The following is a 25,619-nucleotide window of genomic DNA, read 5'->3' as shown; positions in this document are numbered from 1 at the left end:
TATGCGAAATCAGAACGAGACAGAGGAAGAGGAGGCAAAGCACATTAGGGGGGGGTTGACAGATCGACGAAGTCCTCCATTTTGCCCTTCAGGGAGAGGAGCGCGGTCTGTGTCGGGTCCACCGAGTCGAGTACGGCTGATCCCCGGCAAGGGTCTTTCCTGCTGTGCACGTGCCCTCCCCCGCCCTCTTTTGACGTCTCCGGTTCCCTGAAGCACCGTAGCCGGCGAGGAATAGAAGAGAAAGAGTAGGCAGACATGAGCAGGGGGTGGTGAGGGGGGAAGGGCCTATCAAAGATACGCCCTGCAAACACACCACACCAGATATGCGTGTGTATCTGAGTCGCTGCGCATGCAGGATACCTCCGCTACATTAGATATGTCAGGACCTGCTTCGACCCGCCTGTTGCACATATCACCTCGTATCATCATTTTTTCCCTATGCGTGCGTGTGTGTGAGCTTTACACGGTCACCGAACATCGCCGAGAGACGCAAGGCGGAGGCTTACGAAGGAGGAGGAGAAGAGGATTTTTTTTCCGATTTGTCCACCGACGGCGACATACGCCATGCACGACGTGCGGGACGTGCGGGGTGTGAGTGAGTGAGTGAGTGAGAGAGGGAGAGGGAAGTTCAACGGAGGGTGGGTGGAAGGAAAAGGGGAAGGGGGTGGGACCGTGTACGTCGAAGAATACGGTCAAACGGACGGTGGTGAGGCCCATACCTCGAACAAGAGCAGAGAGGGAAATTAGAACGTACACACGATCTTCACAGACCCAGATACTGCTGCCTCCTAGGTAGGACGACTGTGACAAGGACGCTACGAAGGTCATAGGCGCAGAGCCAAAAGCGCACACCATCTTCTCTCCTCCGGTGGTGTCACTGGCGAACACCGCTATCCGTCCATCGCCTCTTTGCCTGACCCTGCCCTTCTTCAGTGCCCCCTCCCCTTCACGTATCCACGTCGCCCGACCTCCCCATACGTAGATGGTCGCCCCCTCCGGGTGTGCCTTACACATGATTGCCTTCTCACGAAAAATTGTGTTGCTTCATCACATTCTCACCTTTCTTCACTTCTCTCTCCTCGTCCATCGGGGTTTCCTACAAGGCCGACGACCACACATCCTTTAGGTACCGCCCCTCCTTTTCCATCGCTCTGATGTGCTCGGTAGCGGCCTCGCGCGACATCTTGCCCTCCACCTCCACAATGCGTTTGAGCTCCGCCTCCACGTCCTTGGCCATGCGCCTCGAGTCACCGCAGATGTAGACATTCGCGCCCGATACCAACATTTCCCATATCTCCGCCCCCCGCTCCCTCAGCCGGTGCTGGACGTACACCTTGTGGGCTTGGTCGCGACTGTACGCGGTCACCAGCGCCGACAGGACCCCTTCGTGCACCGCCTCCGTGCAGTAGTCCTCGAAGATGTGATCCTCGTCATGCCGGCGGCAGCCAAAGAAGAGGATGGACTTGCCGAGTTCAGTGCCTTTCTGCTTCCAGACCCCACGGCGCGCAATGAAGCCGATGAATGGTGCCACACCGGTGCCGGCGCCAATCATCACCACCGGCCGCTCCTTGTGCCGCAACGGGAGGTGGAAGTTGGACTTGCGCACAAACACGGGCACCTTGTCGCCCACCTGCATCCTGGCCAGCATGTTCGTGCACAGACCACCATCGATAATGCCGACCGTCGTCCCCACCAAGGTCGGTGTGGCAAGGAGGTCGGAGGAGATAGAGTAGTAGCGGGGCGCGATGCGCGGCATGAGCTCGAGGAAAAAGGACTGCGGCACCTTGGCAGAGTTGAACTTGCGCAGGAAGCCTAGCATCGTGCGCAGCTTACCGCATAGTTTCGCGAACTCCCTCTGTGCGTCCGGGTTCACGCGCAGAATGCGCAGCAGCTCCTCTTTCTGCACGGGGTCGGTGCAGCAGTGAGCAAAGGCGCGCAGCGTCGACTTCTTCGGGGGTCCGGTGAGGTCGATGTACCACTTAAGCGCCGTGCGCATCGACACACGAGTTGGGAGGACGTTCTTGAGCGTCCTTTTCTCCTGCAGAGAGAAGACGCGGCAGGCTTCCTCGTCGGAGATGCCGAGGGACTGCAGGTACTGTGAGACAAGCTCATCCGGGTTGCACGGCAGGATGCCGAGGTGATCACCGGCTTGGTAGGAGATGATGGTGCCGCTGATGCTGAACTCGATGGCGCGGGTGCTGTGCCCCTCGGTCTTGCGCAGCAGCTCTTCGTTGCGGATGATGGGCACCCACACCGGCAGGCGCTGCGTTGGCTCCAGCACGGAAGTCGTCTTGGGGAACGCAAGCGGTTCCTCGGCCTCCTCCCAGTACTTGATTCGACACTGTGGCTCCACGGGCTCTTCCGAGTTATCCTTGATAGTGATGTTCAGAGCACGCCCGACAGCGGGCCAGAGATCCTTGCACCACTCATCGAACTGTTCCTCCAGCTGCCCGTTGCCCGAGTCGCCGCAGCCAAGGCCGAAAATGCGCTGCGCCCCGAGCTCCTCGAAGCGGCTATCCATGACGATACCCTCCTCGCAGAAGTAATTGTACTGACGATCACCCAGGCCGAACACGGCGTACTTCACATTCGCCAGCTCCTCCCCTGGCGAGCGGCACTCGTCCATCATCCAGTCGTGGAAGTTCTTCATTGTGTCAGTCGGCTCGCCCTCGCCGTAGGTGGCGCATATTAGAATGACAAGGCGCTCGTACTCCATGTTGTACGCCTCGTAGCAGTCGACGTCGCATACCTTGATAGGCACACCGAGCTTCGTACCCTCGCGAGTCAGCGTCTTGGCAAACATCTCAGCCGTGCCTGTCTGCGATCCAAACAGGACAGTGACCTCCTTTTCGTTCTTCGCAACTGCGTCACTGCCGCTGGCAGCGGCGTCGCTCACGCCAGGCGCCTTCTTGCCATTGGGATTGGTGGTGGCAGACACAGCGCCATAGCGCCCGGAAGCCTGCCGGTTCAGCTGGAAGTAGAAATAGCCAGCCAAGGCGAACAGCACCGTGGCGACAATGTAGAGGAACGACATGGCTAAAGTTTAAGGGAGGAGGGGTTGGGGACTAGATGAGTAGGCGAGATGTGAAGTGGGGAAGGGGGAGGGTGTAGTCGCTGCCTCTCTCTTTTTCCGGTTACCAGTCCCAGAAAGACGACAACGGTTAGGGCACGGTGCACGTGCTCCTTGGTTAGTTGTTCTTCCGTTCGTTGCTGAGTGTGCTGCAAACGGGCTGGTGCACCTTTTGCGGCTGTCCGTCCTTCCTTATGGTACCTTTACGCGGCCTTCTGCTTTTTTTTTGTCGCGCGTGCGGGAGGGAGGGGGAGGGGGAGGGGCGTGTGCTTGTGCACGTGTGTGCTGCTGCGCACAAGACCCGAGAGGACTGGCTGAGAGACGACCGTTAATACAACGAGGAAAAAAAGAGCGTCAAAATAAAAGGAGACAGAGAGGAGGGAGGGGGAGGGAGCGGGGCGGTCGAGAATCGCACGCACACACACACACACACACACACACACCGGAGACTACCGAGGCGACTTAGCACGTAAGTACGCACCTGGCATTCCGATCTGTGCTGTTTACGTGGTCCCTTTTGATCCGTTGCCTGTGAGGCGCAGCGATGCTCTGTATCTCGTTCCCTCTCTCTGCCTTTTCCTTCGACTTTACCACGACCTCGTTTCGCTGTTTCCGTTGCTCTCCTCCTGCCCCCGTCCCAATAGTACTTCGCTGAAAGCTTAGGAAGCGAAGGACCCAATGATCTAGCGCGGAACTCGACAAGACGAAGGGGAGAAGAGGGGCGAGAAAGATGAAAAAAAGGGGTCAAGGGCAGCCCACGAGAGCCGAGAGACGAGAGACGAGAGAAAGCCGACGCGCTGCGGCGATGATCGAGGAGCCGGAACACACAGCCAGGTAGGGGTGAGCACGCGCGAGACAAAGGGCAAGAACACACACACGGGCGCACACGCACACAAAATCCGAAGTAAAAGGAAAGAGGGGATGGGCCAAAAGGCGCGGGGGGGGCACACTGGTTTTTGAGGTCAAAGATGAGGATTACTGCGTGGAGCGGCCACGGAGGGGAGGAGGGCACGAGTGATGTAAGCCACGCGTGAGCGCGCATGCAGCAACGCCCATGTGTGGTGGTGGTGGTGGTGGGCAAAGGGGCAACGAGAGGAGGAAAGAAGAAGGGGAATACGTGAAACAGACGGAAACAACAACAGTGATGCGCATCGCTCTCTCTCAAGAGCACGTGTGCTGCCCACCATCTACGCAGCCCCTCGCTTTGCTTACAGGTTAGCGCGCAGTGAGGGAGCGAGAGACTCAACGCAAGGCTACCCCGATTTCGCCTCTCATGCCTTCCTTGAGAGCATAGTTGAGACGAGATCACCCTCTTTGAAAGTCTGTGAGCGTTCACGGAAACGACCATGCCAGCGCTTCCCTTCACCGCTTCTCTCCACCCACTTTCCATTGCACATTCGTCACGCCTGAGAGCTTGGTGATGCGTGCGTGCTTGCGTTCAGTGAGCTCGTGTCGTAGATTTGAGCTGTGGCCACGCACCACTGTGCGAGCGTCATCCAAATAGAGGAAAAAACACATAAACAGAGTGGGCATGCGGCATATGCCCATCGAAGAACAGGCATGACGGTAGAAGACACAGGCGCATGTATGGACAAGCGACGGCTACATTGCGCGCAGCCGCATACACGCGCTACAGGTGATGCTGTTGCAGGGCTGACAGACTGAACGCGGGCAGGCGCAGCCGCGCGGCGGGCATGCCCTTCGCAATCCCTTTCAAGTTTACCGCATAAATCCACCCTGCGCCGTCCTGCTTGCAGGACGCCGCCGCCTCCTTCGAGGTGCCACGCGCGGTGGTGATGTAGAGCGTGGTGAGGTCAGCGCCGCCAAAACAGCAGCTCGTGCACAGTGCTACCTCCGGCAACCTGACAACGCCCGTAATAGCAATGCGCTCAGCAACTGTGGCGCCGACCTTGCGGTCCTGCAGGCGCACCACCTCACCGATGCCCGCCAGCGCCACCCACACTGCCCCCGACGCGTCTACGCACAGTCCGTCAAGCGTGGCACCCCGCTCTCTCAGGGCACCGGGCAGTGCCCAGTACACGTACCGCGGCTCCCTTGTCCCTTCTTCGCGGTGGAGGCCCCTTGCGGGGCCCTCCGCGGGGGACGCAGCTTGGTACGGGAATGCACGAATCACGGCGGCAGTCGTGTCAACGTGGTACAAGACATCCCCGGCCGGGGACCACCCTATCCCGTTCGACACTGTCACATTAGGCACCTCAACCGAGAACCCATCGGTCGTGACGGAAGGCGAGGAGGAGGGCAACGCGTTGGGGGGGCCTCCGGCGGCCCACCGCATCAGGGACCCAGACGCCCGGTCGCGCCTAGGAAAGCTGTCTGTGCGCTCCATCATGCCACCGCAGCAAAGAGAGTTGTCAGGCCCGACTTTGCCGTCGTTGAAGCGGTAGACACGGCCCCCCTGGAGTGGGAAAAGCGACTGCGGAAAGCGGGCTATCTGATAGTGCAATACCGGCATCATGGCGTCCAGCTGTGGCAGCAGGCACGCCTGTCCCGAGATGCGCCACGGCAAAGCTGTAGAATATGAGGTGTAGTACAGCCCCTTCTGCGAGCCCCACACAGCATGGTACGGAGTGGCATTTTGCATCGCCGGCTTTTCCGTGCCAGCGGCATCTTCTGCAGCGGCGTGCACGATGAACCCAGGGCGATGTCCGCGTAGCGGCAGCACGGCGACGTGGTCGAAATCACGCATGCTGTCTGGCGCCGGCTGGCCAACGTATAGGGCCTCGCCAAGGATGTCGATCCACCACAGAGCTTGGTGCTCCTCGTCCCAGGTGGGGGACTCCCCCAGCTGGCACGGTGCGATGCCGGCCGGGGTGCTGACCCGGCGTGCCGTGAGTTGAAACAGGGCTGCCATATGGCCTCAACGTGCAGCGTTGCTACAGTCAAGGTTCCCGAAAATGACGTGGGCGCGTGGAGCAAGTATAACGGATACCACCGCAGTGAACGCTCTGGCGGCGGAGGAAAGAGTGAAGGGGGGGGGTAGGGCCCAGATGCGTGAAGCAAAATAGACGTGGGTGTCAAGGAAGGGGCGCGGGAGAAGAGGTGCAGGTGATCGAGCATTGACATCAATCCGGTTGCAGGCTGTCACGAGCGAAGGAGTCTACTGATGTGGAAGAGGGTAACAGAAAGGGGTGGAGGGTGGGGGATCGAGGAGGGCAGCTAACTGAGAAGCATGTCGTGTCCCTCGCCCACCCCGGAGAAAAGTCGGTGGTGCGCGACAGGTGCGGAGGGACGTCATGGTAAAGTCGCCACGTCGTCACCTTTAAAGACACGCCGGAGAACAAGGCCATGACGCCGACGCCGGCACTATGCTTCCCTATCAAAAAATGGAGTAGGGGAGGGGTGTGCTTCGGGCTGTTAGTAGGCATGGCGAGCTCGATGGCCTCCATGGCCAACCAAGGAAACGAGGAGGTGACACGGGGGCAAGGAACGTGCAAGCGTGACGAGAGGAGGTCACACAACAAGACATGTTAGCATGCACGTGGCCACCCGATGTTACACACAGGCGTAGAATAAAACGAGTAGAAGAGGCGGCATGGGGAGGAGTGTGAGGAATGACCGTCTCTGCCACCATCTCCACGCGTTGGCAGCCCCCTTTCCTCCTTCCGCTTCATGCAGGATCTCCCCCCTCCTAGTGTCCTCTGACCAGCTGCTTTCTCGTCCTCATCTATGAACCTCTTCACAAAGGGGGGAGGGGGGGGGAGCCACCGGCAGAGCATAACGGCAAGAGTCAAACAAACTGAAAATTAATACAGACTCAACGGGCATCGATCACGGGGAGCTGCCCCACCACACGTCCACAGAGAACCCACGTTGAACAGAGCGAAATGGACGCCGTCCAGTGACCGGTGGTGCAGGAGAGTGGGGAGAGGGGAGGGGGTACGCCAAGAAGCCTCTTGTTCGCTATAGAGAGACTGGTGCGTGCCCATACATGCGCACATAGCTCGGGACGCCTAGTAGGCACGCCGCCTCTTCTTTTGGGGTCTTCCGTCGTCGCTGCTACTACTACTGCTGCTGCTGCTGGACGAGGAAGAGGTGGTCGCACTTTCCTCCGCGTCAGAGTCATCGCTGAAGCTATCCTCACTGTCGCTCTCGCTGTCTTCTGACGATGACGGCAACTGAATGACATGCGCCTTCTTTGCGCGCCTCCGGTCCACCGCAGGCCCGCCAGTGCGACGGATCACGCAGAACTTGCTGGGATCCTTTAGGGAATACTGGATCATCGCCCCGTCGACCGCCTTCTCCGCGAAGCACACGCCGTACGTGCACCCCTTCGCATTTGGCTTGCCAAACATGGCCGAGTCAGGGATCTTGATCGTGGTAACCGACGTGTCTTCATACGCCTTCTCCAGCAGCGCTGCCACGGCGAGGTTGTACTTGCGCCACGACCTGGAGTCACTGTCATCACCTTCTACGTGGTTCTTCCATTCCCAGATCCCCATCTTGGGCGGCGCAGGATCAGCACAGGCTGGTGCAGGTGCCTTCCCCGATGCGCTGCCAAACGGGACCTGCGCAGATGGCGCGACAGCTCCAAGGGAACGCGGTGGCTCCGATCGAGCTTCCTTTGCCTGCGCTGCCGGTGATGAGCCCGACGTGTCTTGCTGCTGCTGCTGCTGAAGTGCCACATCCAGCAACCCACGCCACCCCGGCTTCCCACTCCCCTTGGCCGCCGCCGCTTCTTCGCCGCTCCCTGTCCACCCCCTAGAGGGCCTGCTCGCTTGCCTCTCCCCATCACTAAGCTCCTCATCATCATCGTCACCCCCGCCGAGTGCCCTGGCCGACGGCACAGCGAGCATCTCCGCGGTTGTCTTCGTTGTCGCTGCAGCTGTCGCATCCTCGCGAGTGACCTCCGTTCCTTCAAAACGGACCGTCAGCGTTGGCAGAGCGAGTTCCTCGGGGAAGTGCACAGTCGCCGCGCCGATCGCATGGCGATCAGGCGCCTGCGTGAACGTCAGTGGGTCACAGAGAGGAACGTCGACCGTGATGACGTCGCCTGCACTCCGGTGCGCTGTGGCGTCCTTCGCGGCGGCCGTCGCACTAAACCTCACTTGCGCGCGCTGCCACAGGGGCGCGGCACTCCTGTCTGACTCGACGGCGGCGTCGTCACGCAGCCGAGGCACGGGTGTGCAACTCGCACCGAGAAAGGAAGGGTTCTTCCCCTCTTGGATCATGTAGAGGTGAGGGGGATGCCATACCACCGTCAGGTGCTCCCGCGAGGCGTACTTGTGCGACAGCAGCTGAGCAGATGGCAGCTGCCGCCCGCGTCCAACAACGTACACGTGGTCGGCCTTGTCTACCGACAGGACAAGGCGATCGGAGCGCACAATCACCCACTTGCCCACTGGTGCCGTGGGGGAAATGATCATCTTGTACGAGATGTGCAGGCACAAGAAGGGGTGTGGGTGAGAGCGTCTTGCGCACTCCCCTCCTCCTCCTCCTTCTCCTTTTCCCCGTGCGTGCGTGTCTTGGGGGTGCGCGAGGGTGTGAACGTCTGTGGTGAAGTCCAAATGTGGTGGCCGAGAGGACGCAAAGGAAGTTGAAAGGAGTTGGCCTCGTGAAGAGAGGGAGGTGGGAGGGGGCAGCAACAGGGGAGAAAAGGGAAGAGAGATGGAAATGCCGCACTAGGCACCTGATTGCATCGCTCCACGAGACCACTTAGCATCGCAGCTTGCACGACGCGATTGGCAGGGGGAGCCGCCACAAGGGTGTCCTCTCCAGCACACTGAGCAACAACCTGCTTTGAGCGACGGTCAGTACCAACCATGGCAAAAAAAAGCAAAAACGAAAACGTACAAGGTTGCGGTGGCAGTACGTCGGTAGAGGAGCGGCTACATTCCCTGTACATGCACCGTGCGCACCGTCAGTGAGTCCACTTGAATAGGTTTCAGCTCACTATGAACCGCACAGCGTCTCTGCGCAGGCCATCCACAGCCTTCCTTCTTTTGTTTTTGTTTTTCTTTTTTTTCGTGCGAGTGTCACTGCAGTGTGGGGTACCCATTCGTTGAGCGTAGGCGGTGCCCTCGGGGAAAGGAAGGCAGGTCGTCCTGGAGAGAGCGATGCCCCGTTCGCGTTCATTCGTGTTCAGCCATCGTAGCGAAACCCGCCGATTTCTTCTCCCGTGACGAACATGTCGGCAAGGTCGGCGGTATTGAAGTCGTCGAGGTTGTCATCAACACCCAAGAACGCGGAGACGCAACCCCTACCGACGTTGTGTTGGATGGCGACGCAACTGTTCAGAAGGCTTCCCTGAGCCGCGCTTGAAACAGCGGCAGGTCGCACCGGGACAGCTGCGCCGCTCCCACGCACCACAGACAGCCCCGCAGACGCCTTGGAGGAGGATAAGGGTGCATGCAGTAGCGCAGGAGCAGAGAGTTGTGGGGCTCGGACCACGTTGCTTTGCCTAGTCACTGCCTCTCTGTAGAGATCGGCCAGGGGCATGTCATCAACACCACAGGGCGCTGGCGCCCCGCCACCGCTAGCACCGGTGCAGTTCCCGTTCACAGCTGGTAGAGTGGCACCACGAGAAGCTGCACCTGGTGCTGTCTCTCTCACTTGCTCACTTTCCCGCTCCTGCTGCTGCTGCTGTGATGCGTACACATCCACCGGGTATACCCACCCGTCCTGCTCCACCACCTGCACACCATGATATCTGCGAAGGCGTGGCGACGCACCAGTGGTGGTGGTGATTACAGCGTGGTTCGTGCTCCGCTCTTGCCTTCCTCGCTTCCGTTTCGGCGAGTTGCTCGACATCGACGGCGGTGGCCGAGCAGGTGACGTCGTGAAGGATGACGTAGAGGACCACTCGCTGCTCGCGTCGCTAAAGTACGACGTGGCGGGCCACTGCAGTGGGGCGCCAGCCGCAACAGTGTTGGCGTTACGCTGCCCACGGTCAGCGTCGTCGTTCACCTCGGTGGGCGACGCTGTCGATGAGAAACTGCTGGAGGTGTCGGAGTCTGAGTCGTCCGTGTCGTCGCGGGTCGAGTTACTGTCGCTGATTTCAATTACATCCTCCGTGGCAGCGATACTCGCGGATAGGTGGTCACGGCGCTGTGGAGCGCAGGGTGGCCTGACCGATCCGGCACCCACTGGGGGCTGCGTTCCAACAGCCGCCTTCAAGACACACCCTTTTCTGTCGCTTGCCATCGCGCCCCCGTCGTCCTCTGGCATCATGCCCAGTTCCTCCATCAGGGTGCGCCACTCCACCGGCAACTGTGAAAGAACGAGAACCCCTGTGCGGGTCGCGTCGTCGACCAGTCCTGGGGATACCGCGGTCGACCTCCGCTTCGTTTGCTGTGGAAGAAGAACGTGCTCAGTTGCGGAGCGAGCGCGAGCTGACGCCTGGTGCACACGCGGCACAGTAATGCGCGCCTCTGCTGTTGGGTGGGCGACGCTGGCATCTGCTCTACCGCCAGCGCGTGGTGCATCAGAGGTACGCGACACCGCCGCGGCTTGCTGGGATAGCAACAGGCCACGCTGCCGCACCGCCCCCTTGACCTTTTCCCACATTCGATGGGCGCTGGAGCCTTTGTACGTGCGGCCGTCGTAGACAAAACAGCGGCGCCCACGTGCAGTGAACCAGCGGTAGTCACACAGCTGTCCGTCACTGCGCAGTGCAACCGCTGTCGAGGCCCGCGAGCCACCGCTGCTTCCTCGGCCGCGACGCTGCGCAATGCCGTCGGTGCTTGCACCGCTACGACCACCGCGTGCACGTGACGAGGACGAGGCAGATGCGGAGGTGGTGGCTGCCCGCGTTGGCGAGCCACGCTGTCGTGTGCGCCGCTGCGAAGGCGCGGCATGTGGCGTCAAGGCCCCGTAACAAACATCTCCGTCCTCGCTGGCACCACCATGAGCAGCGTCGCTTCCGTGAATGGATGTGGCCGCGGCTACCGAACGACCTCCTGGGAGTGTGGCAAGCCGCAGGCCTGATTCGACGGAGGGTACCCCCTGTCGCCGAAGCTCGCTGATGCGGACGATACCTTTGCCGTAGGTCAAGGAGGTGTTGACTCTCTTCGTGGTGGTGCTCGTCATCGAGGCCGGAATTTCGGGTGCGGCATGGTGAGACGAGGATGCGCACATGCTGCTGTGAGCACCACTGGAAAGACTGCTGCCTGAGTACCCATAACTCGCACCTACTCGGATACCTCCGCTGGCGCTAGCGGCGACGTGGGCTACAGGGGTTGCACTTGATGTCAGCGGCGGTGCCACTCGCACAGCGATACGACGACCACTCAGCAGGCCTTGACCAACGGTGATGGCGACACCACTACCGCTGCCGCTTTCCTGGTGGTGGGCTGGCGATGGGTTCGCTTGAACTGAACTCGTAGATGGCGATGCGACAAGCGACGGCAAAGACGCAGTACTGCTGACCCCATCACCGCCGTCGAAGTCGCTCACCGCACACGAGGGTGCTGGGCCAAAGTGCACATGATACTGCATGCGTGAGAGGACCCCATCCACAAATGAGAACGCGGAGACGCTTCAGAGCAGCAAACAGTGATAGCGTGCGACTGGGCAAGGACCGTAATGCCCACCGGCAGTGGACGACGTCCAGTGTACGCGCGAGGGAGAGCGGTGTAGAAGGAAACTGCGGAATGAAGCTGCAGGGATGCTTATAATTGAGAAGGTGGCTCGATACCAGATATATATAGAGAGGTCTGTGTAGCCCTGAGGTGTCGCTCAGAGAGGACGGAAGCTCGTCCACACGGAGAAGGAGGTGGTGGTGGACGAGCAGCGCGAAGCAGTAGTGTAGAACCGTGTGTGTGTGTGGTGAATGGAAAAGGTGGCCGACGGATGAGCGTTGAGGTGGGATGGAAGGGGTGTCGAGGATGGTGGTTTGTGCGCCGGTGTGAAGATCAATTTCCAGTGCCGCTGCCCGTCAATGTGTGTTTCGTTGTTTCTCAAGGGTGTATCTATGCATATGTATGTGTGCGTATGAGGTGCAAACCTCGCGCACGCGGGCAAGCACCAATGAACGTTGAGCCCTCTGCCGCGCGCGTGAGTCATTGAGCGAGCGAGCAAGAGGCAAAGATACAACGATAGGAAGACCCCGCCACCAGAGGAAGGGAGAGAGCGGCAGAGACAGCAGTGTGAAGACGCGGAGAGAGGCCAGTGAGCATTCGCCCAGCTGCGCCGCAGAAAGGAAGATGCGAAGGCCGCTGCTGGAGGGAAAAGGGGTGGGCACTCGGCACTGTGTAGACTAGACGAACTTCGAAGAGGAAGGAGGCCACCGGGAGGCCAGAGATTTCGGCTCCGCGGACCGTGGGGAGGGGGGGGGGCTCGACGGGTAGCACCCTCTCTCGCACGAAGCGCTTTCACACGCCTTGACAGCCTTCTCAGGCTCCCGCTCCGTGGTTGCTGCCTGCATCCAAGTCAATACGCTTGTCTCACCTCCAGTGCCATCACCACAAATGTCGCTTCTTTTTTTTCCTTCAAGTCAGGACGAAGCTCGCGTGTTCATCGTTCCTTTTTCGTGTCCTCATCTTGCTGTACGTGCGCATTCCCGTCTGTACTGGTCCGGCGTGAGGCGACACCTTTATCAGCATCACCATCACTACCTCGGAGGGGGAGAGGATGGAGAGTAGAGATGCACACGGTTACTTACGAGAAATAAAACGAAGAGAGATACGTTCAAGGGACAGGTTTCTTCTCCGTTTCTTTTTTTTTCGTCTTTCTTTTTTTCGTTGCGTTGCACGACCTCTTTCTTGGGTATCCGTCGCTCAACGTCCTCAAAGGGGCTGGAACTCCGTGACGCACACAGGTACGACTCCGCCTTGTTTTCCTCGTCTTCCTGCCTTCGCGTGCACTTGTTCAAGACGCGTTTCGCACGTGAAACCAACGTCGCTGCTGAATAAAGGACTGGCCCAACCATGCAAAGAGAGGGAGGGGGAGGGAGGGGGGCGAGGAGACCAGCCAAAGAAACACACACACACACACACACATGCACACACACAGACCAACGGGCAACGCCTATGGGCGCAGGCAGACGCACTCACAAAAGACCGCGCAGAGACGAAGAAACAAAGAAGTACAGTGACAACGACTCAATCGGAAAGAAAAAAGGAAAGACACAAGAAAGGCGCGCCGTACTTATAAAGTAAAACGGAATCAGGAATGCCAAAGCAAAATAAATAGACCGGACAAGGAAAGCACAAAGACCCACCCACACGGCACACACACATGGCACACAACGCTGTTGAATGATTCAAAACGACACATGATACCGGCCACAGCTGCTGTGTTGCTTGCTCTCTCAATTACTCTCTGCCGCTGTCGCCACGGAACGCCTCTTGCACAGCGCACAAGGGATTCGGCTCTCTTGCGTATGGATTTTACGGCCTAACAGAGCGCAGGCGAGAGAGAGGCACCGTCGGGAGAGACAAGCCTGCACATCAGCCAACATGACCTGGCAGCACAATAAAACTTAGAACACAGAAAAAAATCATCAACGCGCACGTGTGTGTGCGTGTGAATGAATCTGTGAAGAAAAGGAAACCTCCCCGACAGAGCGAAAGAAAAAGAAAGCAATAAATAGGAAGGACGGTGCATTCGTACAGAGAGAAACACAGAGAAACGGCACAAGAATGGAGCGCACACCCACGCACACCCACACGAAACCCGAAAAAAAAAGAAGCCCATCAGTATAGTTGGTGGTGGTATGCGTGTGTTCACTGTGTGCGTGTGTGCGTTTTCTGTTGCTTTGCACCTCACATTATCTGGAGCAGCCCTCACTTCAACTTTTTTTCTTTTCTTCGGCCTTTTTTGTTTAATTCTCCGTTTTTTTGTTTTGACACCCATTCGAAATCCGGAAATAATAAAAAAAGAAGAGGCGCAGACGACCAACCAAAAATAACCAAAAAGGAGAGGGAGGGAGGCATGGGGACATCGCTGAAAACACGCGCACCGCAACGGACAAGACGAGGTCGCTGCTTCTCCCCAGTTTCGCTCTTTTATTTTCCTCTTTTTCCCCTTAATTTTTTTGTTCTCCTTTTCGGCTCTTGATCCTGTCGTTGGTGGTTATATATATATATATATGTATGTATGCGCGTCCTGCTCACCTGTGCTCTGCGCTCGTGCCGTCACAGCGAGCCTCAACAATAAAAGACATACGGGGACGTCCGCGACGCAGGAGAACGAGACGCACCAACACCGAGACTCGGAGACAGAGTGAAACGCGTGCGTCTGACAGGTCACGGAAAGAACAAGAGGTTCGCCCCCCCCCCATACACGCACACACACACACACACACATGCGTGTCGATAGCGGTAGTGGGAAGGGCGTCTCGGAGATCGGTTTGATAGACTGGTTTCCTCGCACTTCGTCCGCTGTGCATCTCTCTATGTGTATGTGTATGTGCATGTGTGTGTGTGTGTGTTGGAGCCCATGTTTTCGTTACAGTCGTGTTGCTCTCCCGCACCTTTTTCCTTCTGCCTCGCACGTCACACGGCTTTTTCAATGGCAAACCTGTGAGCGAAGGGAGGAAAGGTTGGGGGTGGGGTGCCTTGCCGATTCCCGGTGCATCCTATTTCACGTGTCTCTTGTTTTCGTCTATTGAGACCACCCACTCCTCTGCTCTCGTGTGTGTGTGTGGGTGGGTGAGCCGAAGGCGGGCTTGGGGGAGTATTGCGTGTAAGTGTCTTACTGTCACCTCTCTGGCTGTGTCGACAACGTTTCAACTTCTTCTCGGCCACTGTACTCCAATTCCTTTGTCCCTCCTCTTCATCAGCGTCCACCAACGACAAAGTGCAGCACGCCTGAGCGTGTCTCTCTCTCTCGAACAGTTGGGTGCAGATAAAGGGTGAGGCTGAACATGCTTTCTATTGTATCGCGTCAGTGAACAGCCAAGCTGCTACTTCCGCCTCTGTCACCACCGCATCGCATGCGCTTTTTGTTTTCCTTCTCTCGCATAGCCGCCAATCCATCCCGTCCACCTCCACATCCGCACGCCGCACAGACGATGGTGCTCGCACATCGTATGCTCTACAGTAGTTGCTCAGAGAGAGAGAGAGAGGACGATCGTCCAGTCAAGCGAAAAGGGCACACGACATTACGCGCAACTTTCAGGAAGTGTGGGGGGTGGACGGGGGTGGGGGAAGCTGGCGGCCTACCAAGGTGCCCGTAGTCCGGCATCTGGCGAAGAGCATCGAGAGAGAACAACAACAGCGAACGAAAAACACACAAAGGAAAGATGCGAGAAAACAGAGGAACGGCGCACGTGCAGTGCACTCGAAAATGTTCTCGCGAGCGACGTCCCACAGGCTCAAAGGCGAATGAAAAAAGTTCGGAGCGGGCGGGGGAGGGGATAGTGACAAGAAAAAGATGCTGCGTAGGAAGAAGAAGCTCAGATGACGACCCACCCACACCCACACCCACTCCCACACCCACTCCCACTCCCACTCCCACTCAGACACAGAAGAGGCACACACATGCACAGAGAGCCGTGCAAGAGGTCACTGTGCACGAAAAAAAAGAACGGAAAAAGGGTGGGAGAAGAAAAAAAGAGGACAACAAACACCGACAGAAGAAAACAGACAGGCAGAGAGAAAGGGGGGGGGGGGCGGCGCGCGCATGCGACAGGGGTGACACGTGTACCACAAGTGACGACGGAAACTGAGCAAGGCGGATGTGGCGCACGCGTTTCGCATTGACGGACGAACACACACACACATACATACACACACCTACATACAACCTACTTACGTAAATGTGCGAGACACCAAGCTGAGCTCATAGGGAAAGGGAAGGGAGACGAGGAAAGCAATGACGGCACAGTGGGCTTCTCCAGGTCAGCGGAGGCGCCTCTGTCTCTCTGCCTGTCTCTGACTGCGCGTGTGTGTGTACATGCTCACCAAACTGAGATAATGCCGAATAGGAGAACGAGCAGACGCGAGACGGGTCCACACAAAAAAACGACCTCACGCAGAACCTCATGAAGCTCAAGGCGCGACGCGCACTCACACACACACACACACACACACACGGGCACACTAAGAACCGCAATGGTATAACGCGGTGAACAGAGAAGAGGGAAAGAGACGACGGTCGAAACAACGACAGAAAAGGTGAGGGACGTGGTGGGCAGGCGCACTTCTCGACAACGACGGCGAAGGCGCACATGCATGATTGCCTAAGGAGCAGAGAACCGCCATCATCGAGTGGGCTGCTCGCTACACCTCTCCTGATCTTGGTGCAGACACGGCGTCTGGGCACATACCCTCGTCTTGTCGTGTACAGTGGAAAGCTGGGCGTACCATGATGTACGTGTGCCGTCGGCGTCCTGCAGTGCCGCGCCCTCCCCCCTCTACCTTTCTGCTCTTCTTGTATATTCTGCTTTTCTGTTTTTTTTTCATTCACGCGGCCGGCTACAAGTCATCCATCGCGTCCGCCTCCTCTGCACTTGAGCCGCCGGCGGCCTGGTATACCTTCTGAATGATGGGGTTCGTCACACTCTGCAGCTTCGTGCGTGCAGCCTCGAAGTCCTCACGGTCTGCATTGGGGTTCTCGTCGACAAAGTTGAGCGCCTCCTTCACGGCCTCTTCAACTGCCTTCTTGTCGTCCGCCCCGAGCTTTTCACCAAGCTTGTCCTTGTCGTTGATCTGGTTGCGAAGGGAGTACGCGATGCTCTCCAGCGAGTTCTTCGCTTCGACACGTTCGCGCACCTTGCGGTCCTCATCCTCGAACTGGGCGGCCTCGCGCACCATGCGCTCGATCTCCTCCTCGCTGAGGCGGCCCTTGTCGTTAGTGATGGTGATCTCCTCCCGCTTTCCAGAGGACTTGTCGCTGGCCGTCACCTGCAGGATGCTGTTCTCGTCCACATCAAAGGCAACCTCGATCTGCGGCACGCCTCGCGGCGCCGGCGGGATGCCGGAGAGGTCGAACTTGCCAAGCAGGCGGTTGTCCTTCGTCATCCCGCGCTCGCCCTCGAAGACCTGGATCAGCACGCTGGGCTGGTTGTCCTGATAGGTGGAGAAGATCTGGCTCTTCTTGGTCGGGATCTGCGTGTTGCGCTCGATCAGCTTCGTCATGACTCCGCCAACGGTCTCGATGCCGAGAGACAAGGGAATCACATCGACGAGCACGACCTTGCCGCCCACCTCGCTCTCGCCCGTCAGCACGGCCGCCTGCACCGCAGCGCCGTATGCGACGGCCTCGTCGGGGTTGATGCCCTTATTTGGCTCCTTGCCGCTGAAGAAGTCCTTGATGAGCTGCTGCACCTTCGGAATTCGGGTCGAGCCGCCGACCAGGACGATCTCGTCGATGTCACTCTTCTTCAGCTTTGCATCCTCCAGCACTTTCTGCACGGGCACAAGCGTGTTCTTGAAGAGGGCCATGTTCAGCTCCTCGAACTTGGCCCGCGTGATCTTCTCGCTGAAGTCGTGGCCCTCGACAAGGCTGTCAACCTCTACGCGCGCCTCAGGGTGAGACGACAACTGACGCTTCGCAGCCTCGCATGCCTTGCGCAGACGGGCCAGAGCCTTCTGGTCATTCGAGATATCGACGTTGTGCCTGCGCTTGAGGCCGTCCACGAAAAACTTCATCATGTTATTATCGAAGTCCTCACCACCAAGGTGGGTATCACCGTTCGTAGCGACCACCTCGAAGAAACCCTCGTCGATGGTCAGCAGGGACACATCGAACGTGCCGCCACCGAGGTCGAAGACCAGGATGTTCTTCTCGCCAGCCTTGTTGAGCCCGTACGCTATGGCCGCCGCTGTGGGCTCGTTGATGATGCGGACGACGTTAAGGCCGGCGATCTTACCGGAGTCCTTCGTTGCCTGGCGCTGCGCATCATTAAAGTACGCTGGCACCGTCACGACGGCGTTCTTCACCTTCTCGCCGAGGAAGGTCTCGGAGATCTCCTTCATCTTTTGCAGCACCATGGCGCTCACCTCCTCCGGCGTGAACCGCTTCGGCTGGCCCTTGACCGTCACCTGCACGAGCGGCTTGCCACTCGTGTCCGCCACAATGTGGTACGAGAGCAGCTTCTTGTCATTCTGAACGGTGGGGTCGGCGTACTTGCGGCCGATGAGACGCTTGATGGCGTAGATGGTGTTCTCCGGGTTCTGCGGCAGCTGATTCTTCGCACCATCGCCGACCAGACGCTCCGCGTCGGTGAAGGCGACCACAGACGGGGTGATGCGGTTACCCATCTCATTCGTGATGATGTGGACCTCACCCTTCTGCCAAACACCAGCGACCGAGTACGTCGTACCAAGGTCGACGCCGATGCACGGCGACTCCACCTTGCCGGTGCCATCAGGGGCAGCCGCAGCCGACACTACCAGTATGGCGGACACGAGGCACACGGCCATGAGTGTTAGGCTGTCTTTCCGCGTCATCTTTTCCTGCCTCCGGTCCGTTGATGTTATCCTATAGAAAGCACAGAAAGGCAACTGCAGAGGCGAACGATGGGGCCGCAGAGGGCGGAGGGGGTGGGCGAGGCTACACAGACGCGCGCTAGTTCAAAAAAGGAAAGAGGGTTAAAAGAAAAAGAGAAGATATCTTCTGATGCCCTCCAGACTTGGAACTCCAGAGCAAGCGAGCGAGCGAGCAAACACCGAAGCGCAACCGATATACGACCCTGACCGGCACCGTGTCTCCAAGCTGGTGGAGAAAGAGAGAGACAGGTGCGGGTGGTACGTAGGTTGCCTTGGGAGGGGAGGAGGAGGAGAGGAGAGGGGAGGGAAAGGTGTTCGCACGTCGCTTAATGGAGCACAATATAAGCGGACAATACGATACACCCTCAAACAACAACAACAAACAGAAAAATAAACACAAAAAAAGAAAAACGGAGGCGTCAGTGCGCGAGATCGAGAGACGCTTGCACACGTGACGGAGAACAGTACGTGATATTCCGTTTGATACCGGACGGCGTGCGGGCGGGGAAGTGAGATCGAAAACGAAAAAGGCGGAGGAGGAGGAGAGAGAGAGAGGGACTTGAGAGCGGCGTGACGCTTAGATACCCTGCCGATGTGCGCACGTGTAGAATAAGGAGCGAAGAGGGGCGGGGATGTGGTGTGTGTGTGTGGGTGGGTGGGGGGGGGGGGCGCGGGTTCGATGTCGTGTGACGTCGTTCATGCGAAGGCCGTGAAAAACAAAAGCGGGAGAGAAGAGGACCAGGCAAAAAAAAGGGCAGAGTTGAAAGCTCGCAGAGTTGGAGCAGCATCGTGGTTGGCAATATGGCAACTCTGCGTCACGGCCGCCACACCATCTGTCGGAAAGAGCGCACGCTGAAAGAGCTTCATGCGGCACGCAATTACATCTACGTCAGGCATCGACGCTGCACCGGCGCAGAGGCAGCATCCCATTGGGACTTGAGAAGCTGCGGCAGCGCAAGCATTCGCCCCATCGCAACCCTGAGAGCCCAATTATGTTTTGTGGGTACCGCGCTTTCGAGGGCATGAGCAACCAAAACACTACCAACATGTACACATGCACGCAAGCACGCAAGCAAGCAAGCAACACACACACACACAGACGTATATATATATACAGGCACATCGATGCACAAGTGCCTCTTAAAAAAAAGTAGGGAGAACAGAGATCTGAGCTGCCACGCGTGCAGCGTGTACAGGCACGCGCGCGCAGAGAGGAGAACAAAAAGCCAGCAGGGTTTTCGTGCTCAGAGAAAGGGGAGGGAGGAAGGGAGGGAGGGGAGGGGGGGGGGGCGACTCAAGGAAAGCAATATCAACACAATGACAGAAAAAAAAACAACGCAAACATGCAACAATAAAAAGTACGCAACGCAGAAAACAAGAAGAGGGAGTTGTGCGCAGAGCCTTTTAGAAGTGACCTGGGGTAGCGTGCACGATGCGCCCCCACATCTCCACCTGCTTCGGAATCTCCATTAACACCGCGGCTGCAAGCCTTGCAGGGCTCTTCCCCTCAAACTCACTGAACGGCACAAACTGCACCAAGTCGCGACGCGCTGGTCGGCTGCTGCGATCTCGAAGGACACCACCATCTCCGTCCAGCTGCACCATCGCGCTGAAGTCGGCGCGCCCAACGCCGATGATCACAATCGACAGCGGCGCGTCGTCGGCGGCCACAATAGCGTCGATCGTATCCTGCATGTCGGTGATCGCGCCGTCCGTCAGAATCAGAAGAATCGTGTACACGCCGCGCAACTGTCGCGCTCCGTCAGTGATCGTGCGGATCGTCGGTGCAAAGTTCGTCGGCCCGCTGAACTGGAGCGCGGGCAGTAGCCCAGCGTAGGTGTCCACAACCGCCTGCATGCCATTCAGGTACGCGTTCGAGGGGTTGCCGCTCAGCGGAAAGAAGTGGCTCGTGCCCTTCGTGAAGGGCGCCACCGCGCCGAACCCGTACACGGGAAACATCCGGTCGCTGTCGTACTCCTGCACAACGTTGCTCACAGCCAGCATGGCCCGGATATAGCTGTTCGGGTGTTGCGGGCTGTAGAAGTGCAGCGAGCGCGGGTCGCTCGGCGGCCCGTTCGACCCGGTGAAGTCGATTGAGAAGGCGATGCTAAGCGACATGCCAGCCTGCAAATACTCGAGAAAGTCGTAGCTCCTCACGTAGTCGCACCGGGTCACCGCGATAAACCCGTGCGACTTCCGCTTCCCCTTCTTCTCAACCACCAGCTCGAATTCCTTCCCAGAGGCAACCAGCAGCTGCCCACCAGTGAGCACAAAGCTCCCTATCGACTCGTCCTCACCGAGGTCCTGGTCGAAGCACTCGAAGTGGATGCAAGGGGAGACAAAGTCACCCCCGCACAGCTCTACCAGGTCGATCGTCCGCGTCGGCTTCCACTGCGGGTTCAGCGTGTTCTTGATCACTTCGCTCTTGTAGACGGTGACCCGCTGGCCGCTGGGGAGAAGGCGGCTCAGAACGAAGTACGGGTCTGAGTTGCCGAACAGGTCCATCTTCTTCAGGCTTCGGCCGCGGAAGGTCACGCCAATGGTGCCGCGCCGTGACCCAACATATGACGCAGTGAGCGTCACGGTGCTCTTGCCGCCGAGGCTGAGCGTCAGTGTGGAGCCGCGCGATGACAGCAGACACCCAAACGTGAACTCCGCAACGCCTAGCAGATCATCGGGCTTGTTCTTGTCGCTGTCCCACACCTCCACGCGCATGACCTGGCGAACTTCGAAGAAGTAGGTCGCGGAAATGCACGTATGGAACTCAGGGTTGAGGTTATTCTTGATTACTTCGGTGCGTCCCACACAGACTTTGCCGCCATCCGTGATGTCGAACAGAGCGACGTACGGATCGGACTTTGAAGTCAAATCCTTGTCCAACAAGTGCGAGCACTTGATGTACAACTGCACCGTCGTGCTGATCGATGCCATCGTCCTGTGGCAGGATGGAGAGCAGAGGGCACTGGAGGGTTTGCTGTACCTGAAAGAGGAGATCAGGCGAGGCACGCGGCAAGGCGGACACAGACGAGAGCGAAATCCGGAAAACGAAAAGAAAATTAGAACACACTCGCTGCGCTCCTTCGATCACCGCGCTCGATATCGCTTTGTGGCAGGCGCTTCACGAGTGGAGCGAGAGAGAAGGGCTAACTCGCACACGATAAGCAAAGTAGCTGTGGGGGATGGCAGAGAGGCGCACAGGTGCGGCGAAACAATGGACTTTCGATAGTGGACGACGACGACGTTGTTTTCTTTTTTTATGGTTCGATGCGTTGTTTTTTTTTGTTCTTTGTGAGAGAAATGTAGTGGGCGGGCTCTGCCGTCATAAATGGAGGTGGAAGGGTTGCACACCGGACCTCTGCAGGGTTGTATGGCGCGTTTGCGTGCGCGTGTGACGGTATGGGTGTCGACGACAGGCGGGAGGCGAGGGGAGAGGTGCGCGTGAAGAAAAACTACACGTCCAGTGTGGTCAAAGCAAGGAGATGAAGTTGCAGTTTCACCCCGAAGAAAAGAAAAGGGCGGGAGGGGGAGGCAGAAGTGATGCTCTGATAGAGTCGGCATTAAAAAAAAGAGGTGGTCAAAGTCGCGGCGAAGGAACCCCACCGTACGTTTTCACTGGCAACTGGGGCGGGAAACTGGATATCCACATTCGCCTTCAAGCCTGCCTGTCGCAGCAGCGGGGGCTCAAGCGCGTGGGGTAGCACATGCACGGCTGACAGCCGTGCGAGTCACGCGGCGGAGGGGGTGCTACAAACATCCTAACGGTGCAGGGGGGTGGATGAGGGTGCACGGTGTACAGCATCTATCGGTGACACCCTTCACCAATACTAGGAGAGGACGATCCGCACACGATTACATCCGCCCCGCTTCACAGTCTGTTTGCGTGTGCCGCATGCGTGCACCCCGCCCTCTCCTCCCCCTCCCCCAAAAAAGAAGTGTGGGTAAGCATCGACCCCCTGAGCCTCGTGAAGGACTCTCGCTTCGTTTCCGGATTTGTTTCTTGCACTGGTGCGTGGTTGGCATCAGTGGGGAGCAACGGCCCACTCGCGCTCACCAAACGTTGATAATTCGTGCATCTCCCCCACTTACACACACACACGTGTGCTCGGCCATATACCCATAGTGAGCAAAGGGAGACCATGAGGGAAGAGACAGATCGCGACAGATGCGGGTCAGTCCCCATTGACCTCTCCCCATCTTTCTTCCGTCCGCCTATGCGGATGTGTCCGTGACGGTAGCGCTACCCCTGTCGCGCATGCTTCGCTACTACCCTTCACCTTCACAAAGAGCAGCAAGCGAAACACAGCGTCGGACATGCAAGAGCACTGGCCAGCGCATCCTTCATTTTTTTCTTCGTATAGCTACGTGGTGAGCGTCTGATCCCCTGCCCTGCCAACGTACTTGCTCTTCACACCTTGTCACAGCTATATCGGGCGGACGTGGGGGAGGGGGGTGGGAGGCAATAGGGGGGGGGGAGCATAGGCATCTACGTCAGACAGCGGTACATGGGGAAATCCGGTGAGGAGGCAAAGACACAGAGCAGGAGGCCGTGATGGTAAACAACAACTCGAGTACGCACGTACACCCACAGAGAGAGAGATACAAAATAAAAGGCCGACTAAGCGAGGCCGCAGCGTCCGTTTAGTAGCAATGCAAGAGAGATGGAAGAGTATATTAGGCTACCGTGTGCGTGCTTGCGTGTGAGAGTTTGTGTGTGTGTGAGCGCCCGCTTCCCTTTCTTTTCCGCTGACGTGCACCTGTACCGTTGGAGTTTGGGAGAAAGGGCGCTCATCCGCCTACGCCTCTCTGACGTCAATCTCATAATAATGAACAATGAAAAAAAAACGAGATACTGCTGTACATGATCCGTGCATGGGCGACACCTCAGAGGTGCTGTTGAGTGATTTCGACGCCCTCCTGTGCACATGCAGGACGCATCCAGTTTTGCGGCTAGATGTCTTGTGCAGTAGCTCAGCGAGGGTGTAAGAAGTCGAGGTGGAGACGATGTCCCCATGCTTGAGAATACAATATTCGAAAAAAAAAGAAGTCCGCGAGCGATCCAGAGCGGCAGAGCGAACGGCAGGTGCGCGCAACGCATACACAGAGATGGCTTCAAACGCGTGACCGGATGCGCAATAGTTCGAGTGCCGCTCTGAGGCGGTCGGTGACGCACGTTTGGAACGCCAAGGAAGGTACTGTACAAGTGTGATGCGACGCATGCCGCGTGGTGACAACGGAAAGCGGCGAGATGGACGGCCGACGACGTCCCTTGCGCACAACCACACTCTCACGCATACGCGCACGTACACAAGAGCCGCTGCTCAGTAGTAGCGAGACCTGCCCCACGTGACACCCTTGTCTGGAAGAGTCATCTCGTGCGGCGGCGCAGCGTCCTCGGTGTAGAAGAGACCCGTGCGCAGGTGGTAGTGGCATGTCGATTCGTACGCAGGAGCCAGCCGCAACAGCGTGCTGTCCACCGCGTTCGGCGCTGTCCATGGCTCCTTGACGCCGTTGTAGGTGGAACCGCCGCCGGTGCCCTCCAGACCGGTCGTAGCGTGCCCTGGCTGCCGCAGACGCCGCTCCGGGTTCGAGACGTCGAATGAGATGTGCTCGAGTGCTGTCGCCTCCCCGTCGAAATCTGGCGCGTCCGCGTCCGTCCCCGCCACGCGGTTTGCGGTCGAGCCAGAGGTGCTACCCATACCGGCAGAGTGGCCAGATTGCGAGCCAGCCGTAGGGTCGACTGCGGCGGCCTGGTCTGCTGCCAGAATGGTAGTGCCGTAGCGCGATTTGCCAAAGAGGGTCCGGCCCGGGAATGGGGTGCTGTCATCCATCACGAGGCTAGTTCCGTACTCTGTCGGCACGCTCGGCTGAGTCAGGAGTCCTCTGCTCTTGAAGAAGGTGCCGGCTGGCAATGGGTTCATCCAGTACGCTCCGGCGTAGTTGACGAAGGTATCTCGACCGCTGCCATCGTTCTCGTAGAAGGATTTGTACTTTTTGGACATGACTACTGCGGCGTTGCACGAATTTGGGGTAAGGGTGTGGATAAGGGTGGTCTGTGAAGCGTGGATGGGCGCTTGATCACGGTGGTCTGCCGCGCCTTTCCCTGCGATGGCAAAGGACGTAAGTTAGAAAAGGAGGCGTGTGATGGTGGTGGTGGTGGTGGGGGGGGGGGATTGGCTCGCACAGACAGCTTCCCAGTTTTTTTTTTTTGGGGGGGGGGGAAGAGGGAAAGACAAGACGGAGGGAAAGGAGAAGCTAAAGGAAGGCCCCGTGATCAGGAGGTAGTGCAGCAAGGGAGAAGTAGGGAACACTATCAGGCGCGGCGCTCGCACCCGACTAGTGCAGGAGCTGCCCGAATCGCGGATCCCTTGCTGGCACGCACCCAACATGCAGAGGTGCTTCTATCAGTCCGCGGCCAGCCAAGCACCACCATTTGCACTATGGCGATTATCTTCATCACCCTTTCTTTTTTGAATGTCTTAGCAGGAGCTGCCGAGGCGAAAACCTACAGATAGAAACAGAGAGCGTTCCAGTTATGCATGTCGTGGACAGAGGCGGCGTCCGCGCCTCGTCGCGCCACCTTTGCCCGCTTCGCAGGCCTGTACCGCTACCACAACATATTCCCTCGGGTATTCAGCGAGGTGCTCGTAATGGGTCGGCGACGATAACGACCAACGAGCTCAGGAGAGGGGAGAAGGGGTGGAAAGCGACAGCGGCACCGTTACTGAGGCATTCGCCTACGCCTTCCTCGTTTGAGCTCTCCCGCTGCTGTCAAGAGCCGCCGCTCGCGTGCCGGGGCGCGCTGCGTGTACCGCCTGTCGTGTCTCCGCACATGTCATTTTTTAGCGGGGGCCTGAGCCGGTTTTGTCTTCTTTCTACGCGCCGCTTCGTTGGCCTCCAGCTTCTTGTCCAGCCGCTTCTTCGCGTCCTCATTGCCGAGGTGCCGCCGTGCCCGCCGCTGCGCCGCTGCGTCGGCGGTGGCTTGTCGCTGCGCCGTGTTCTTGCACGCATCGCCGCACCCGTGCCGCTCAGGCAGCATGTGGCTCGTGCAGTAGCGCTTCTCGCAGTGCTCACACTTGGGCAGTGCCACCAACGCCATGTTCGAGCACCCCTTGAAGACGCATGGTTCGCTCATTTTATTTTGGAAGGTTTGGATAGGA

The 25,619-nt window shown here is 58.3% G+C and overlaps 8 protein-coding genes across 8 annotated transcripts; all 8 read right to left on the bottom strand.

Moving 5' to 3' along the window:
• Positions 1–1,096: 1,096 nt before the first annotated feature.
• LMXM_28_1240 (putative p450 reductase) lies at positions 1,097–3,034 on the bottom strand (the record flags this gene model as incomplete). Its single annotated transcript, XM_003876916.1, has 1 exon — positions 1,097–3,034. The coding sequence occupies one exon, from the start codon at positions 3,032–3,034 to the stop codon at positions 1,097–1,099; it is 1,938 nt and encodes a 645-aa protein (XP_003876965.1).
• Positions 3,035–4,700: 1,666 nt separating this feature from the next.
• On the bottom strand, positions 4,701–5,942 carry LMXM_28_1230 (hypothetical protein, unknown function; the record flags this gene model as incomplete). The annotated part of the gene is made up of 1 exon (XM_003876915.1): positions 4,701–5,942. One exon carries the CDS (start codon positions 5,940–5,942, stop codon positions 4,701–4,703), a length of 1,242 nt encoding a protein of 413 aa, XP_003876964.1.
• A 1,099-nt stretch (positions 5,943–7,041) lies between these two features.
• LMXM_28_1220 (conserved hypothetical protein) lies at positions 7,042–8,454 on the bottom strand (the record flags this gene model as incomplete). The annotated part of the gene is made up of 1 exon (XM_003876914.1): positions 7,042–8,454. The coding sequence occupies one exon, from the start codon at positions 8,452–8,454 to the stop codon at positions 7,042–7,044; it is 1,413 nt and encodes a 470-aa protein (XP_003876963.1).
• Positions 8,455–9,169: 715 nt separating this feature from the next.
• Positions 9,170–11,524, bottom strand: LMXM_28_1210 (conserved hypothetical protein; the record flags this gene model as incomplete). The annotated part of the gene is made up of 1 exon (XM_003876913.1): positions 9,170–11,524. One exon carries the CDS (start codon positions 11,522–11,524, stop codon positions 9,170–9,172), a length of 2,355 nt encoding a protein of 784 aa, XP_003876962.1.
• Positions 11,525–16,446: 4,922 nt separating this feature from the next.
• LMXM_28_1200 (putative glucose-regulated protein 78) lies at positions 16,447–18,423 on the bottom strand (the record flags this gene model as incomplete). The annotated part of the gene is made up of 1 exon (XM_003876912.1): positions 16,447–18,423. One exon carries the CDS (start codon positions 18,421–18,423, stop codon positions 16,447–16,449), a length of 1,977 nt encoding a protein of 658 aa, XP_003876961.1.
• Positions 18,424–19,866: 1,443 nt separating this feature from the next.
• On the bottom strand, positions 19,867–21,393 carry LMXM_28_1190 (copine i-like protein; the record flags this gene model as incomplete). The annotated part of the gene is made up of 1 exon (XM_003876911.1): positions 19,867–21,393. The coding sequence occupies one exon, from the start codon at positions 21,391–21,393 to the stop codon at positions 19,867–19,869; it is 1,527 nt and encodes a 508-aa protein (XP_003876960.1).
• Positions 21,394–23,780: 2,387 nt separating this feature from the next.
• LMXM_28_1180 (conserved hypothetical protein) lies at positions 23,781–24,461 on the bottom strand (the record flags this gene model as incomplete). The annotated part of the gene is made up of 1 exon (XM_003876910.1): positions 23,781–24,461. The coding sequence occupies one exon, from the start codon at positions 24,459–24,461 to the stop codon at positions 23,781–23,783; it is 681 nt and encodes a 226-aa protein (XP_003876959.1).
• An 833-nt stretch (positions 24,462–25,294) lies between these two features.
• Positions 25,295–25,594, bottom strand: LMXM_28_1170 (conserved hypothetical protein; the record flags this gene model as incomplete). Its single annotated transcript, XM_003876909.1, has 1 exon — positions 25,295–25,594. The coding sequence occupies one exon, from the start codon at positions 25,592–25,594 to the stop codon at positions 25,295–25,297; it is 300 nt and encodes a 99-aa protein (XP_003876958.1).
• Positions 25,595–25,619: the final 25 nt, after the last annotated feature.

This window comes from Leishmania mexicana, chromosome 28 (assembly GCF_000234665.1).
Source record: "Leishmania mexicana MHOM/GT/2001/U1103 complete genome, chromosome 28".
In the NCBI taxonomy this organism is placed as follows: domain Eukaryota; phylum Euglenozoa; class Kinetoplastea; order Trypanosomatida; family Trypanosomatidae; genus Leishmania; species Leishmania mexicana.
Note: the sequence above shows the minus strand (reverse complement) of the source record. Positions and strands in the feature narration are given on the sequence as shown.